This window comes from Macaca thibetana, chromosome 13 (assembly GCF_024542745.1).
Source record: "Macaca thibetana thibetana isolate TM-01 chromosome 13, ASM2454274v1, whole genome shotgun sequence".
Lineage (NCBI taxonomy): Eukaryota > Metazoa > Chordata > Mammalia > Primates > Cercopithecidae > Macaca > Macaca thibetana.
Window position 1 is genome coordinate 33,516,848 of NC_065590.1, and position 18,503 is coordinate 33,535,350.

Sequence of the window (18,503 nt, forward strand, 5' to 3'; positions counted from 1 at the left end):
TACCTTGGACAAGTCAGTTGTTCTCCCATGACCAAACAACTCTGCCTTGATCTCTTCTACTTTCCTCCTGTCATCTTCATTTAATTCTGAAATGGAGTATCCACAATCATGTGCTAAATTGAACTTCAGATTCCAGGCTGGAGAGAAAGCATACACTTGAGATAATACAATGCAAAAGTGATAATTTGGCAACAATTGCAAGAACACAGAAGATCATCAATATATGCAATGTAATACCCACCGCAATACTTAGTATGTCTTCTTAACTATGACAACCTATCAGAAATTCTTGACAGAGATCATTTCACCGCAAAGTGTGATTTTCTTAAGCTATGCTCTATAGATAATTCTACAAAAAAGCCACTTTAAATCTGGTATTCAATCATGTTTATCTTAATCCTCCTTCTAATCAAGAGTCCCTTTGCCTCTCCCTTTAGTTCCTGCTACAATTACAATTTATAAAAGAAATAAATACAACTCGGAGGGTTTTTTTTTAGAATAAAAAGGTGCAAGGAACAGTGTAGGAAGTTAACCTCAAGGGACGATTTCTAGGTAGGCCTAAATTGCTTTTAAATTGCCTCCCAAAATATATTCCCCATATTGTCTTACAGATTTTTGTTTTTAATGGAATTCTATTAGAAAGTAATGAGATTTGTAAATATTCTCTTTTAAACCTCTAATCCAAGTTTTAGTATAAACTACATTGATTTTTTTTCAAATGTCTGAGAACACCACCAAGAGTTTTATTAGAAAAGGGAAAGAGAAAATATATGTAGTTTTAGGACAAAAAGCAATTTATTTATTTATTTATTTTTATTCATTTATTTATTTATTTATTTTTATTTATTTTTTTTTTTGAGACAGAGTCTCGCTCTGTCGCCCAGGCTGGAGTGCAGTGGCCGGATCTCAGCTCATTGCAAGCTCTGCCTCCCGGGTTTACACCATTCTCCTGCCTCAGCCTCCCGAGTAGCTGGGACTACAGGCGCCCGCCACCTCGCCCGGCTAGTTTTTTGTATTTTTTTAGTAGAGACGGGGTTTCACCGTGTTAGCCAGGATGGTCTCGATCTCCTGACCTCGTGATCCGCCCGTCTCGGCCTCCCAAAGTGCTGGGATTACAGGCTTGAGCCACCGCGCCCGGCCAAAAAGCAATTTAGAGCACAGCAAATTGGAGGCTTTTTCTGCCTTCACAATAAGGATACTATAATGGGAGGATTAGGGAAACATGATAGCTTTAGGAGCTCCGGAGCCAAGCGACCTCTTTACTCTCTGCCATACATCAGAATCTACTTCTCCTAAAAACAAGAACCTAAATTTAGGCTGGTACTAATACTGTAACTTAACTACATTATTGGTTAAATAGACTTTTTATGGATTGTAAGAAGAAATATAATCACTCTAACAATTCTTTTTTTTTCCTGATCTTGTTTTTATTTTTCATTGGCTAGGCACCCTCAAATCATAAATATCTAACTTTAAACAAATTATTAAGCTATAACGTTTATAAGCCTGAACCTTTTTTCTTACCGTGTGCTCGTACCCGGCTTTCCTCTTCCTCTGCATTTCTGAGTATTTCTTTAGCATGATTCAGTGAGGATTCACATTGCAGAAGGTTTTTCACATGTGCAGCCAGTGAGTCTACACTGCTACCCCCACCATCCTCACTCTCTGACACACCCTCTTCCTCTCTGCTATCTGTTATACTTGTCTTGGGTGAAACATATGGAAAGAAGTTTAGAAGAACATCGGAAACTGATTCCAAAGACTCTGGTAAATTACTGTCCCACGAGCAGGAACCATTTCCATCACTGGCATCACTACTTGAATCACTTTTTATGACAGTCATCATGGGGATAATAATTTTATTCCCAATGGTTCCACTACACCCTTCAGGTTCAGACCTCATTACAGATTTGGCTGCTTGATATTGCCTAAGAGTTTCTTCTAATGCCATACTGACTTTGCTCTCTGCTTCCTGTAGAGGACTTCTTACTGTAGTTGAACTAATAAACTCCCAATTTTCAATGCCTCTCTGGCATTTCAAATTCGTCTGTGTGCCAATATCCTTCTGTATGCACCTGCTGCTTGGGCTTTCCTCTGTGAATGGCTGTCTCTGAAGCAAATCACCATTAGATACATCAGTGGAAGAGGGTTCTTTGAAGCAAACCACCTTCTTAGATTGTATAAATGAAATATCACTAATATCTCTGAAAGGAGCAAGGGGAGCAGGAAAATTGCATCGTTTCAGTGCTATATTTTCTGCCTCCATCAAAAGTGTCCGAATTTCCTTAAGAGTTTTAGAACTATTTTCTGCATCCTGGATTTCTTCAGAGCCAAGATCTCTAAAACCTGCAGATTCTGGTTTATTTATTACAACTCTGTCATCAGCCTGAGAATTTAAAAGCACATTATTTGAGCTAACACTGGAGTCAGAAGAATTCAAATTATCTATCAGCCTTTGGACATGTTCTGAAACAAGCTTGTGATTCTCACCATGTGAGTAAGTACCAGAGGGAACTGTGTGTAATCCAGTAATTTGATCAGCTTGCCCAAGAGCACTTGAGATCTTTAGAGCATCTTCAGTTAGACGTCTATCTGGCGAATCCTTTTGATAGAAAATATCGGGTTTCTCTCGGTGTGAAAAGGAACTAGGAAGAGCTGTTGGTAATACTGTTTTCTGACTAGGTGGTCCAGGAATTGTTGAAATCTTCAGCACATCTTCAGTTACATGTCTACCTGGCAATTCCTGTGGACTGAAAATACTTGATTTCTCTCTGTGAAAATAAGAACTAGAGAGAGGTATTGGTTTTCCAGTATTCACATCAGTTAGTTCAGGGACAGCTGAAATCTTTAGAATACCTTTACTTTGATCTCTATCTGGCAACTGCTGTTGAAATAAAATATCGGGCTTTACTGTTTGAGAATAGGAACTATGAAAAGCTGTCTGGGATGGAGTCTTCTGGTCATTTGGTCCAATCACAGTTGAAATCTTGGGCTTCTCTGTTTGTGAGTAGGAACTAAGTGTAGCTGCTGGAAACTCAGTTTTCTGGTCATCTGGTATGTGCACAGTTGAAATCTTGAGTTTCTCTTTATGTGAATGTGAGTAGGAACTAGACGGTCCTATTGGTATCCCAGTCTTCTGCTCTGCTGGTATAGAAACAGGTGAAACTTTCAGAGCCTCTTCTGTGAGATGACTGTCTGGCAACTCCTGTTGAGAGATAACACTAGGCTTCTCTCTATGTGAGTAGTAACTTAGAGGTACTGTTGGTATCTCAGCCTTCTGGTCACCTTGTCCAGGAACAACAAAAACATTGAAAGTTTCTTCAGTAATATCTGGCAACTCCTGCTGATGAAAAATACTGGGCTTCTCTCTATTTGAGTAGGAACTAGAGGATGCTATTTGTATCCCAGTCTTCTGGTCAGCAGGCCCAGGAACCCCTACTGCTTTCAAAGTTACTTCAGTAAGATCTGGCAACTCCTGCTGATAAGAAATGACAGACTGCTCTCTCTGTGGGTAGGAATTAGAGGACAGGACGTTTATTCCAGTCTTCTGGTCAGCTGGTCCAGGAACTCTTAAAATTTTCAAACCTGCTTCAGTAAAACGTGGCAACTCTTGCTGGTAGGAAATAATGGGCTTCTCTCTGTGTGAGTAGGAAGTAGAGGTTACTGTTGATAACCCACTCTTCTGGTCAGCTGGTCCAGGAACATCTGAAACTTTCAGAGCCTTTTCAGTTAGATGACCATCTGGCAACTCTTGTTGGTAAGAAGTATTAGGCTTCTCTGTATGTGAATAGAAAGAGGAGGTTACAGTAGATAACCCAGTCTTCTGGTCAGCTGGTTGAGGAACAGCTGAAACTTTCAGAGTTTCTTTAGTTAGCTGACTGTCTGGCAGGGCCTGTTGGTAGAAGACAACAGGCTTCTCTCTATGTGAGTATAAACTAGAGGATACTGATGGTGTCTCAGTCTTCTGGGCATCTGGTCCAGGAACAGGTGGAACTTTGAGAGCTTCTTCAGGTAAATGACTGTCTGATAGGGTCTGTTGGTAGAAAATGAAGGCCTTCCCCCTATTTGAGTAGGGAGTAGAATATACTGGTATTGTCTCAGTCTTCTGGTCAACTGGTCCAGGAGCAGCTGAAACTTTCACAACTTCTTTATTTAGAGGACTGTCTAACAGAGCCTGCTGGTAGAAAGTAAGGGGCTTCTCTCCAAGTGCACTGGAACCTAAAGGTCCTGTTGGTATCTCAGTCTTCCTTTCAGTAGGTCCAGAAACAATGGAAACTTTCAGAGCCTCTTCAGGTAGATGACCATCTGCAAAGGCCTGTTTGTAGATAATAATGGGCTTCTCTCCAAGTGAGTAGGAAGTAGAGGTTATGGTTGGTATGCCAGTTGTCTGGTCAGCTGGTCCAGGAGCAGATGAAACTCTGAGAGCCTCTTCAGGTATTTGACTACCTAGCAATGCCGGCTGGTAGAAACTGCCAGGCTTTGCTCTATGTTGCGAGTAGGAAGGAGAGGTTACAGTTGGTGAGCCAGTTGTCTGGTCAACTGGTCCAGGAGCAACTGAAACTTTCAGAGACTCTTCAGGTAGATGACCATCTGGAAAGGCCTGTTTGTAGATAACAATGGGCTTCTCTCCAAATGAGCTGGAAGGAGAGGTTACAGTTGGTGTGCCAATCGTTTGGTCAACTGGTCCAGGAGCAACTGAAACTTTTAAAGCCTCTTCAGGTAGATGACTATGTGGCAAGACCTGTTGGTAGAAAACACCAGGCTTCTCTGTGTGTGAGTAGAAAGTAGAGGGTAAAGTTGGTGTCCCAGTCTTCTGGTCAGCTGGTCCAGGAACTGCTGAAACGTTCTTCGCCTCTTCAGTTAGATGACTACTTGGCAACGACTGTTGGTAGAAAATGCTGGGCTTCTCTCGATGCTGTGAGTAGGAAGTAGAGGTTGCAGTTGGTGTGCCAGTTGTCTGGTCAACTGGTTCATAGGCAACTGAAATATTCAGAGCCTCTTCAGTTGGATGATTATCTGGCAAGACCTGTTGGTAGAAAACACCAGGCTTCTCTGTGTGTGAGTAGAAAGTAGACGTTGAAGTTGGTGTCCCAGTCTTCTGGTCAGCTGGTCCAGGAACCACTGAAACTTTCCGTGCCTCTTCAGTTAGATGACTACTTGGCAACAACTGCTGGTAGAAAATGCTGGGCTTCTCTCTATGTTGTGAGTAGGAAGTAGAGGTTGCAGTTGGTGTGCCAGTTGTCTGGTCAACTGGTTCATAGGCAACTGAAATTTTCAGAGCCTCTTCAGTTGGATGATTATCTGGCAAGACCTGTTGGTAGAAAACACCAGGCTTCTCTGTGTATGAGTAGAAAGTAGAGGGTAAAGTTGGTATCCCAGTCTTCTGGTCAGCTGGTCCAGGAACCACTGAAACTTTCCGTGCCTCTTCAGTTAGATGACTACTTGGCAATGACTGTTGGTAGAAAATGCTGGGCTTCTCTCGATGTTGTGAGTAGGAAGTAGAGGTTGCAGTTGGTGTGCCAGTTGTCTGGTCAACTGGTTCATAGGCAACTGAAATTTTCAGAGCCTCTTCAGTTGGATGATTATCTGGCAAGACCTGTTGGTAGAAAATACCAGGCTTCTCTGTGTGTGAGTAGGAAGTAGAGGTTGGAGTTGGTGTCCCAGTCTTCTGGTCAGCTGGTCCAGGAACAGTTGAACCTTTCTGTGCCTCTTCAGGTATATGACTACCTGGCAAGGTCTGTTGATAGAAAATACCAGGCTTCTCTCTTTGTGAGTAGAAAGTAGAAAGTACTCCTGGTATCCAAGTCTTCTGGTCACCCAGTCCAGTAACAGCTGAAACTTTCTGAGCCTCTTCAGGTATATGAGTACCTGGCAAGGCCTGTTGGTGGAAAATGCTGGGCTTTTCTCTATATTGTGAGTAGGAAGTTGAGGTTACAGTTGGTGTGCCAGTCCTCTGGTCTGCTGGTCCAGGAGCTACTGAAATTTTCAGAGCCTCTTTAGGCAGATGACTCTCTGGCAAGGTCTGTTGGTAGAAAATACCAGGCTTCTCTCTTTGTGAGTAGAAAGTAGAGGGTACTGCTGGTGTGTCAGTCGTCTGATCAGCTGGTCCAGGGAAGGCTGAAACTTTCAGACTCTCTTCAGGTAGACGACTGTCTGATAACACCTGTGGGTAAAAAACACTAGGCTTCTCCCTCTGTGGGTAAGAACTAGACTGTATTGTTGGCATCTCAGTCTTCTGGTCAGCTGGTCCAGGGCCAGTTGAAACTTTCACAGCCTTTTCAGTTGGATGACTATCTGGCAATTCCTGCTGATAGAAAATACTGGGCTTCTCTCTATGTGAGAAGGAACCTGAAGGTACTGTTGGTGTTGGGACAGTCTTCTGGTCAGTCAGTCCAGGAATAGCAGACATTTTCAGAGATTCTCTAGGTAGATCACTGTCTGGCAACTCTTGCTGGTAGAAAATACTAGATTTCTCGTTATGTGAGTGAGAATTAGAGGACACTGTTGGTGTCCCAGTCTTCTGGGCAGCCAATACAGAAACAGCTGAAACCTTCAGAGCCTCTTCAGGGAAAAGAAAGTCTGGTAGGGTCTGCTGGGAAAAAATAACGGGCTTCTCTCTGTGTGAGTAGAAACTAGATGGTGCTGAGGGTATCCCAGTCTTCTGATCACCGGGTCCAGGAACAACTGATACTTTCAGAGCCTCTTCAGTTAGATGACTATTGGGTAAGGTCTGCTGATAGAAAGCACCAGGCTTTTCTCCAAGTGAAGAGGACACAGAGGAAGTAGAGGTTACAGTTGGTGTCCCCGTCTTTCTGTCAGCTGGTCCAGAAACAGCTGAATTTTTCAGAACCTCTTCAGGTAGTTGGCTGTCCAGCAAGGCCTGTTGGTAGAAAATACGGAGCTTCTCTCTGTGTGAGTATGCATTAGAGGGTACTGTTGGTAGGCCAGTCTTCTGGTCAGCTGGTCCAGCAACAGCTGAAACGTTCAGACCCTCTTCAGGTAGACGACTGTCTGCTAACACCTGTGAGGACAAAATACTAGGCTTTTCTCTCTGTGAGTAAGAACTAGACTGTACTGCTGGTATCTCAGTCTTCTGGTCAGCTAGTCCAGGAGTGAACGAAACTTTAAGAGTCTCTTTAGTTTGATGACTATCTGGGAACTCTTGTTGGTAAAAAATACCAGGCTTCTCTCTATGTGAGTAGGGAGTAGAGAGTACTGTTGCTGTCCCAGTCTTCTGGTCAGCCGGTCCAGACATAGCTGAAACTTTCAGAGCCTGATCAGTTAGATGACCATCTGGCAAGGTCTGTCGATAGAAAAAGAGGAGGTCCTCTCCATGTGAGTGGGATGTAGAGGATACTGTAGGTATTCCAGTTTTCTGCTCCACTGGGCCAGGAGCAGCTGAAACTTTCAAAGGCTCTTCAGTTAAGTTACTCTCTGGTAACTCTTGTTGGTAAAAAATACCAGGCTTCTCTCTATGTGAGTAGGAAGTAGAAGTTAGAGTTGGTATGCCAGTTGTCTCATCAGTTGGTCCAGGAGCAGCTAAAACTTTCAAAGCCTCTTCAGTTAGATGACTGTCTGGCAAGCCCTGCTGGTATAAAATACTGGGCTTCCCCCTGTGTGAGTGGGAACTAGAGAGTACTGTTGGTGTTGCAGTCTTCTGGTAAGCTGGTTCAGGAATAGCTGTGACTTTCAGAGTCTCTTCAGTTAGATGAGTATCCGCTAATGGCCTTTGGTTGAGAGTACTGGTGTGTTGACCAGTAGTAGTTTCTAGAGGAGAACTTAGAGTCAACTGAGACAGGTCCTCAAGGGACAAGGATAAATGAGATCCAATGTCTGAATCAACAGGAGTGGTAGTGATGCCTGACTTCAAGTTGGATTGAGTAACTTTAGCTATGCCTCCTTTAGAAGCATCTCCTAAAGAAAAAGAGATTTGTTAATATTATATAAAATTTTCTATTTTAAATTCTATGTGCTGAAAAAACGCAAGCTTTGAGCCTTTAAAAAGCTCCTAGAAATGAATCCTAAAGAAACAGCCATCAAAGGAGACAAATATTTGCACACAAATATATTAATTAGAAAACTAAAGTAAAAATATTTTAAATCTTCAACAACAGAGTAATGGTTATAAACAATAGTATATCCAGCAGATGAAATATTATAAGGATCTTAAAACTTGGATTTTTAGAGAATTATCAATGAGATGGGATAATGCTGTTGGGTCTAGGATTTGATTTCAATCTACTACTTACAATTCCCTACTTACAATCTGTTATTGTGTCTTGTAGGCTAGCATAAGACATAAGGTCTTCAGTCAGAGACAAAAGACTTTATGATCCCTGGTACAGCAAAGGATCATCAGCTTATTTTCACAGGTTCCTCTTGCACCCAAAGTCCCACAGGGGCAGTACAATATGGCCTACAGGGATGCTATGCGTGCAGTGAGTTTGAAGGACTCTCCCAGCAAATGCACCCTGTATAATGTATATATATTTAAGTACATAAAACTGAAAAAGACTCTAAAGGTTACTCTGAAGAGTTTGAACTTAATTCCATATGGCATGGCAAGTTGTTTACAGTTTTAAAGTTTTCAAGATGAGAGAGAAGGGAATGTAAAAATCTGGGTTGCACAATCCAACGAACGTTTCTATATGAAATGAAAGCAGTTTTAAACAGCAGTGTAAAGTAAGTGACTGCAACAGAAATGACAGGATTTGACAAGCTGTCCATTCATTCATTGTTCATTCAAAATACATGAATGCTTATTATGTGCTAGGCACTGTTCTACATACAGCAATAAACGAACAGACAATAATCCCTACCTCACAGAGCTTATTTGTATTCCAGCAGAAGGAGGCTGACAATAAATTGGTAAAACATATGATGTGTCAGATGATGTTAAGATGATTGATATATAGAGCAAGTATTATCCATACTTTATGTATAGGGAAACCGAGTTGCAAAGACGACCATGTAACAGTGCTTCTCAGTGTTGGGATCTTGTTAACTTGCAGATTCTGACTCAGTAGGTCTGGGTGGGACCTGAAATTCTGCATTTCTAACAAGCTCCCCAGGGATGCCCAATGTTATTGGTCCTCAGATCACATTTTAAGTGCAAAGATACATAGTTTTTCTAGAATTGTAGGTGGGTAAGTGACAAAAACTGGTACTTTAACTCTTGAACTCTAAATCCAAATTCTGAGCTCTTTCCACTACAACCGACTGGCTTTCTATGGCCACTGATGAGCTCCAAAGGAGCTGAATATAGAATGAAACGGGTAGAGGAGTGAATTTTAAAGTAAAGAACTAGAAGTATCAAGTATTAACTCTTCAAGAAAAGTAAAAAATTTAAAAATGCAACATGCACTGTAACTTGAGAAGGAATATGGGTTACAAAATTTTGTGAGGTTCTTGCCTGCTGGGTCTAAAGAAAATAAGAAAAGTTTTTTGTAAGGAAACAGAACAGGCTCAAGAAGTTAATAAATCAAAACAGATTAACAAAACAGAACCTTGTTTTTCTAAATGATTTCCTAATTTCTCAAAGTTTTTACATCCCTTTGGCCATTACAAATTATTAGTGACACCATGAATGGGGACAAATGACATAAATAGCTAAGGAGTTAAGATGTACAGTCCAGGTCCTTGAAGGATCCAGAAGGTTACATAAGATAAGGTCTTCTTAACCTCAGGGGTAAAGGAAAAGATTAGTAAAGAAAACTGGAAGAACAACTATAGGTTAAGCTGTTAAAAGTGCAGGAGGAGATGCATGATGTTAAAGAAGAATTCTTGTCAGTTCTATATAAAGTTAAGGACATATATGTCAAACTGTCAGAAGAATGGTGATCACAAATCCACTAATTATGAATTTTAAAATATGTCTATGAAAGTAAGGAGTTCATGATGAAAAATGGTATGTTTTTAGAGTGCTTATTATTCTCTCAGCCCTGGGAAAGAAGAATACACTAAGCGTGAGTGTTACAATATTACTATATACTGATCAAATCTTTGGAGATTCATTTTCATAAGTAGGGGTGAGTTGAAGAGGTAAGTTTCGACCAAGAAGAGGAACATGGCTGCCAGAAAAAGACTATACTATACTATACCGAAGTTGTATATTCGTCGGAACTGTATGCCTCCTAGAGATGACATTAAGACTAACAACTGGGTACAACTTACTCAAGAACTCTTCTCCATACTAAGGTGCTTAGTAACACAGAAGGCTTCCTTAGGTGATAAAGACAGCACGGTTTTATTTCCCCAAGTATATACTGGCATAAGAAGAATAAGCGAGCCCTTTATTTCTTACAGACAAAATGAGGTACAATTCCATACTTCCATTTTACATATGACTAAGAGCCTCTTACCAGTAATCATTCCAAGTGAATTATTATGGGTTTTAATACTAGCACACACAAATAAATTACTATAGCTCTAATTTTGAGCCCTCTAATTCAGTCACTAATAAGTCTGTAATGGGGCTAGGAAGGTAGCGGGGAGGATGGTTAATGGGTACAAAAATGTAGTTAGAATGAATAAGCTCTAGAATATGATATAGTACAACAGGGTGACTACAGTCAACAATTATTTATAACACATTTTAAATTAAAAGAGTGTAACTGTACTTTTCACAACATAAAGAAATAATGAATGCTTGAGGTGACAGATACACCATTTACCTTGATGTGATTATTGCATATCATATGTTTGTGTCAAAATATCTCATGTACCCCATAAATATATACACCTACTATGTTCTCATAAAAATTAAAAATAAAAAAGTTTTTTAAAAAAGAAGTCTGGCAAAAGCACCTATTGTGTGTACAGAGAAGTAAACTCAAATTCATGTAGTTTTTAAAAAGACACCAGTGATATTTTAAATGGGTCTTTGTCATCATTGCTGTTATTCTTGCTTTCTAATTACTATATCATTTTTATAAGTTCCTAATTATTAATTATTGATAACTAATTTTAATTTTGCTGTATTTGGTTAATCCCTCAGTAAACTCATAGATGTTTACTTCAACATTCATCATCTTAAACTATATTCTCTCATAACTAAACTATAACACAAGTATATCACAGTTCAAACAGGAATTTTTGATACTCTTATTAGCACAGCGGATGTAAATATAACCCTTCCAAAGTTCCTGCATACTGATAATTCATTAATGTCCTCCTGTTGATAAATGTATGCCATTTAAATAACTTGCAATACAAAATCAAGTTAAATGTAATAAAATTGCTTAGTTTCAAAAGATAATAGGGCACTATTTTATAACACAAAAATCACATATACAAGCTAACACTATAGCCTATGATTTAATTCCTAATTTTGTTGTTGCTATCACTAAGTTCTTTTTCAATGTGAAAGCAGGAATTGTTAGGTTAAGTGCGTTATACACTCTTCCTCATTCCTAAGTGGGCAGGGGTTTCAAAAAGCTAATGAACTGCTGGTGTTATGAAAAGTTCATGAACCCGGTACTCAAACATCAAATCCCAAACACTACTTCCTAACAGAATAACCCTGGGAAAGTTATACCCTAGTCCTAGTAATGCCCAGTCATCAAACCACCCTGATAGGTGCACCCCTAACTCAAAGAAGTTCCCTCTGGGACAGGAGAAGATGTAATTTCAGATCCTGCTTCTAGGCTCCTCATCTTTAACAGAACCCTTCAAAGTCCTGCCCCAAACTAAAGTCCTCCCTTACTCTGAGCCACACTCAGGTTCCCTCCCTGCCCTGAGTAACTTGCATCTTCAAGGGAGAAGATACCTAACAAATAACAACCTAAGGTAGTAAGGTTAAACAAAAGACTGGGCGTCAATAAAAATTATGGCAGGAAAACTAATAGAAAAATCAATTAGGTTTAGAGGCAGGGAACATAAACCCCAATACCCACCAAACAACATAAAGTAAGACATATAGGCCATTCAAGTCATAGAGACACAGCCTCATGTTAGAGATCAATAAAATAGTGATAAGACACTAATCCATAGGCTTTCATTACAACTGACACATAGTCAATGAAATATGATACTTACATTTATTTGATCCACTTTCTTGAGAACTGATCCCTGCCAAAATACAAAACCTACCATCTTATTCTACCCCTCTCCAGTCTACCCAGGCACATTAATTCATTTAATATTCATCGATTCATTAAGTCATTCAACAGATACTTATTGAGCAGCTTTCACGGCCAGGTGCAAAAATATATATATTAGCAAAGCCCCAGCTCTACCCTCAAAGAGCTTAAAGTCCTGTGGGAGATAGAAACAAGTGAAAAAAAGCAATTACTAAATTCAGTGTAAGGGCAATGATTAGGGAGGTTGTTTACAGGACACTATAGTAACATATATAAGGAGTATCTGGCTCTTTCTTAAAGAGTCATGGTGAACAGCAAAAAACAGAAACATTTTCCTGAAAGACAGCAAAGCTCAGAATGAAAGGATAAAACCAGAAATGAGGCAAAAATGGGCATATAAAGAATAGGGAAGCATTCCAAGTAGAGAAAATAGCATCTATGAGATCAAGGAGACAAGAGGGTCTACATCATGAAGAAATGACAGTAGTTCACTATGAAAAAAGAGGCAAGTATAAGGCTACGAAGGTAAGCAGGGACCTTCTACTATGTACTAAGGAGTTTAGAATTTACCCTGAGGTTAACAATGGAAAGCAAGAACTCCAAACTAGGAAGTGACATTATCAAGTCTGCCCTGTAAACAGACTAGTTTCGCTTAATACAAAAAATGAGTGGCAGAGAAGATGATCAGTTTTCCATTACTAATGCAGTAATTCAGAAAAGAGAATGGGAGTCTGATAGTCAGAAGCAACGGGATTGAGTGATTGGGCAGGGATGAGGGGGAAAGAAGAATACAAGTTTCTAGCTTGGCTAATAAGTAGACACTCATTCCCTGAAAAGAAATAGAGAAGGAAGAGTAGGTTTAAAGAGATGACTGGTTCCATTTTTAAAGTTCTGACATTAAGATGCCTTTGGGACATCCAAATGAAGACATTCCATAGTAGTCAGATACAAACATTTGGAGTGTAAGATATATCTAGATAGAGTCCTACAATTGGAAGTCATCAGTCATAGAAAATAACTGAAGCCCTGGGTGTTGATATTACCTAGGAAGAAGTTAAAATCCTTTCTTGCACAAAGCATTGTTTCCTACTATGTCACTACCTGATGCTGTAAACAAGCTGAGGCAGCCAGTACCGTACCACTAACCGATGAACTCTTAAGTTAGGAAACAATCATCGAGACTCTTTCATGCCTTTATCATATGCCAAGATTTGTGTTAAGTATATAATAGAAATTAAATTGGTGCCCTCTCTGAGAAAGAATTTGTATAAACTGATGGTGTGATATGTTTATGGTAAGGTTATAAAGGCATTCAAAACTTCAAAAACAGAGAGAACAATATGGAATGAAGCTATCAAAATCCTCTTAGAGAAAGTGGGACTTTGGGCAAGTCACTTAATTTCTCTAAGTTTCATTTTGCTCAGATAGCAAATAGAATAATAGCAGCGCCCATCATCGTAAGTCAGATACAAATATAAAACAATATGGCATAATAATATGATAAAAGAATACACTGTGCATACCTAATCCAAAAATCTGAAATCCAAAATGCGCTAATGAGTAATTCCTTTGAATATCACATCAGCAGTCAAAAAGTTTCAGATTTTGGACTATTTTGGATTGCGGATTTTCAGATTAGGGACGCTCAACCTGTATTATATAACTAATGTACATTACAATAATAATATGTAAAATGCTTAGCAATGTGAACAAGCAATAAATGTCAGCTATTATTAATAGTTCAGGATGGGGGCTACAGATTTTAGAAAAGTTAGGAAAGTTTCATGGCATAGGTGTCCCCACATTCTGTGGCTTGAGATCCCTGAGTTTATTCAATATTGCCTGAGAAAGACCTTTACCTCACTTCCCCCGTATGATTATTTCTACCAACAACCAAAGACAATAGCACATCGAAGTCAAGTTTTCGAAACTCCAGTTGTCTTCTGTTCCCTGACAAAATGACACAAATTTGCTTTTCCCTCCATTTACCTAGAAACCAAAAGCCAATCAGATAAAGACTGAAAGGTAGAAAGTGAAAGGCAGACTGGCTAAGGACCTCCAGACTGGAGAACAACATGGCAATTACTTTCTCAGTTTTCTTTTTAACTGTCATATCTGAGGCTGGACTCTGGAGAGGCCTACACTGTGGAACTAAGGCCAGAAATAGAAATAGGAATAGGAATAGTGGGAAGGAGAAAGGGAAGGAAGGAGGGCGGAAAGAAGTCCAAGAAAAGCCTGCTGTCAATAGCCCAAGGACCAAGAAATGGGCAGCCCAGCAGACTTAGCAGACAGTCCCATTTCCCCACACCCTACTCCGACCCAGCAGCAACAGGTAAGCTTGCACCACCTGAACTGTAGTGTCAGCAGAAACCAGGCGGAGAGTCCCAACAGATTTGGCATCTCCCTGTCCTCTAGCCAGCAACAAAAGGAGACCTAGGTCCACCATCTCCTAATTCTCCTGTGGTAAAAGGCAGCCCAGGTAGCCACTTTCCTTCCCCAGTGGCACTGGCAAAAATTGAATGGGAAGTCCACTAGCACTGAGAAACCCAGAGAGTAGGTTCAAGGAAATGTTCTCCATCCCAGGGCCCAGCATCCTACCTAGATGCATCAGGAGGCCTAGAAAAGCATTTTCTAACTCCATGAATGCCATCAACAAGAATCAAGTGGGTGACCCACTGACACCAGGTGGTCCAGGGGCAGGCCCAGGGAAATGTTCTCTACTCTGCGGGTTAGCATTTCCCCCTTCCCACACAGCAGCAGCAGGCCTTGAGGAAGACCATTCCACCCACATAAGCATCACCAACAGGGACTGAGTGGGAGCCTCAATGGTACCACTGAAATAGACCAGAATGCAACTACCCTGAAAACTAAATTATCTTTGGGATCACAGCCACATAAATAGGCCAGAACCTACATGGAAAACCTAAATAGAGCACCTGCCTGCTAAACAGAAGATAATAAATAGGAATCAAAGTCTCCTAACATAATATCCAAAATGTCCAGGATATAATCAAAACTTGTTTTTACCACTAAGAACCAGGAAAATCACAAATTGATTGAGAAAAGACAATCAAGGCTGGCTGTGGTTGCTCACACCTGTAATCCCAGCTCTTTGGGAGGCTGAGGCGGGTGGATCACTTAAGGTCAGGAGTTCAAGACCAGCCTGGCCAACATGGTGAAACCCCGTCTCTACTAAAAATACAAAGAATTAGCTGGGCGTGGTGGTACACACCTAAGATTCCAGCTACGCGGGAGGCTGAGACACAAGAATCGCTTGAACCCAGGAGGCAGAGGTTGCAGTGAGCCGAGAGAGAGAGAGAGAGACAGAGACAGAGAGGGAGAGAGTGTGAACGCGATAGAGAGGGAGAAGACAATCAAATGATGCAAACAAGATGAGTTAAGTTCAAAGAAATAAAGTCTGAAAACATTCCAAATTTGAGGAGACATAAACTTATAGATTAAAGAAGGTAAGTCAGCTCCAAACAGGAAACCCAAAGAAATCCACTCCAAGGGCCGGGCTCGGTGGCTCACGCCTATAATCCTAGCACTTTGGGAGGCTGATGCAGGCGGATCACTAGAGGTCAAGAGTTTGAAACCAGCTGGCCAACATGGTGAGACCCCATCTCTACCAAAAATACAAAACAATTAGCCGGGCCCGATGGCACACACCTGTAATCCCAGCTAATTGGGAGGCTGAGGTAGAAGGATGGCGTGAACCCGGGAGATGGAGCTTGCAGTGAGCCAAGATCGTGCCACTGCACTCCAGCCTGGGCGACAGAGCGAGACTCCATCTCATAAATTAATAAATAAATAAACAATAAAAATAAATAAAGTAAAATTCTAAAATATGTTCATGAAACTCATAGTAAGGCAAGACAAGAGAAACAGGAATAAAGTGAAAATAAATAATAAAATTGCAGACTTAAGGCATAATAGATCAATATTAACTTCAGGTATAAACTATCTAAATAAACAAACTACGTCTATAATCTCAGCACTTTGGGAGACCAAGGGGGGTGGATCACAAGGTCAAGAGATCGAGACCATCTTGGCCAACATGGTGAAAGCCTGTCCCCACTAAAAATACAAAAATTAGCCAGGCATGGCGGTGTGCGCCTGTAGTCCCAGCTACTTGGGAGGCTGAGGCAGGGAGGCACGCTTGAACCTGGGAGGCAGAGGTTGCAGTGAGCCGAGGTCACACCACTATACTCCAGCCTGGTGACAGAGCAAGACTCCATCCCAAAATAAATAAACAAACAAACTAAAATACAGATATTAGCAGAGTGGATTTTTTTTTAAATGACCCAATTACATGATGTCTACAAAAAAATTCACTTCAAACACAATGACATAGGAAGACTGAAACTAAAAGACAGATTAAAAGGCTGGGTATAGTGGCTTATGCCTGTAATCCCAGCACTTTGGAAAGTCAAGATGGGAGGATCAGGCTTTGAAAGGCCAGGAGCTGAAAACCAGCCTGGGCAACATAGCAAGACCTTGTCTCTACAAAAAAAAAAAAAAAAAAAAAAAAAGATTAGCTGGGCATGGTAGGGTGCATCTATAGTCCTAGCTACTCAGAGGGTGAGACAGAAGGACTGCCTGAGCCCAGGAATTCAAGGCTGCTGTGAGCTATGATCATATCACTGCACTCCAGCCTGGGCAACAGAGTGAGACCTTATCTCTTTAAAAAAAAAAAAAAGAAGAAGGAGAAGGAGAAGGAGAAGAAGGAGAAGGAGAAGAAGGAGAAGGAGAAGAAGGAGAAGGAGAAGGAGAAGGAGAAGGAGAAGGAGAAGGAGAAGAAGAAGAAGGAGGAGGAGGAGGGAGGAGGAGGAAGAGGAGGAAGAAGAAAGAAGAAGAAGAAAAGGAGGAGGAGGGGGAGAAGAAGAAGAGGAAGAAGAAGAAAGAAAAGAACTATTATGTAGGAGTGGCTATATAAGATAATCTTCAGAACAAAGAAAATTACTAGGGACAAAGAGGAATCTTACATAATGATAAAGGATCAATCCACCAAGAAGACATAGCAATCCTAAATGTACGTGCAATGAAATCCAGTGTGACATGGTAAAGGCACTAAGAAATGGAAATGGAAACTGAAGAGGTAAGAACTAAACCAGAGTAAGAATTTAAACAAAGTATCTGTCCTTTTTGGTATTTTCTATTGGCCTCTTTCTGCTATTGTATTCCATGAGGTACTAATCCTTGACATTTTGCTTTTCTCTCTACCAATGCTCCTTCAGAAAGCTTAACTACTCTTATGGCATAATTTTAATCATGAATTATTTAAGATCTTCCAAATTTGTATTTCCTATTTCCCATTTGTTCAATCGGCTTTGAAGACACTTCAAACCAAATGATCTCCTGACAAATCAAACTCAGTATGTCCAAAACTAAATTGACTACCCTACTTTCTAATGGTGTCACCAATTCTTTTTCAACAATCCAGATCCAAACTTGTTTCCAATTTATCTTGTAATTTAAACTATTCAAATTATGTTAAGTGTAGCTACTTTACCTGATATGTAAATTATTTTAACTCATACTTTGGAGCCAATTTGAGATGAAGCTCAGCAGTCACTTTCTGCTTGTTATGAAATAGGATCCAGAGGTTTGCCAATAAGAAATCAGGGCAACTAATATCAAGGGACCATTTCAATACAATATGAATCAAACATAGACATAAATATTTCTTTCATTTGCCTCCTCTTCACCCTATTGATGAAGGAGGGATTCCTGCTTGATGGTTCTGGATTGGCTAAATACAACACTGGACAGAGGAGACTGACGGTATTTATTAGTCACATATACTCACAGCTGGGGAAGATACCAGGTCATGCAGGGCCACATGGGGGTTGTACATGTGAACAGAATGAGTAAACAGAAACTATGGGAGGCAGCCTTACAGTAGCAAGAAGAGAGGGTGATTTTTTTTTATTTCTGTAGGAGGATGTGATTGGCTTGTTTGAATAATTTCACAGGTTAGCATGGGATGGAAATCTATTAGGCTGAGTACCAGGAATCCCTCCCTCATCAATAGGGTGAAGAGGAGGCAAATGAAAGAAATATTTATGTCCATGTTTGATTCATATTGTATTGAAATGGTCCCTTGATATTAGTTGCCCTGATTTCTTACTTTTTATTGGCAAACCTCTGGGTCCTATTTCATAACAAGAAGAAAGTGACTGCCGAGCTTCATCTCAAATTGGCTCCAAAGTATGAGTTAAGATAATTTACATATCAGGTAGAGTAGCTACACTTAACATAATTTGAATAGTTTAAATTACAAGATAAACTGGAAACAAGTTTGGATAAATTAGAATACAGTTGGCAGTTGGTCTCGTTGATAGAAGAACTGGCTGTGTAGGAAGCGTCTCCCACAGAGGGGACGGCATATCTGGCAGGTAAACTTGTGGTTAGGCCCTTTGA

General features: G+C 40.4%; 2 protein-coding genes across 8 annotated transcripts in view; one reads left to right on the top strand and one right to left on the bottom strand.

Annotated features, from left to right (window-relative positions):
* The window catches only part of ALMS1 (ALMS1 centrosome and basal body associated protein), a 220,770-nt gene that overhangs the window by 143,476 nt on the left and 58,791 nt on the right, over nt 1–18,503 (bottom strand). For all 7 annotated transcript variants that reach the window (XM_050754354.1, XM_050754358.1, XM_050754352.1 and 4 more), the window contains 2 exons: nt 1,525–7,914; nt 4–137 (listed from right to left, as the gene is read on the bottom strand). In XM_050754354.1, the coding sequence (XP_050610311.1) occupies nt 4–137; nt 1,525–7,914 (6,524 nt within the window). The remainder of the gene's footprint in view (nt 1–3; nt 138–1,524; nt 7,915–18,503) is intronic.
* SFXN5 (sideroflexin 5) overlaps nt 1–18,503 on the top strand; it is a 616,301-nt gene that overhangs the window by 87,585 nt on the left and 510,213 nt on the right. The window lies entirely within an intron of this gene.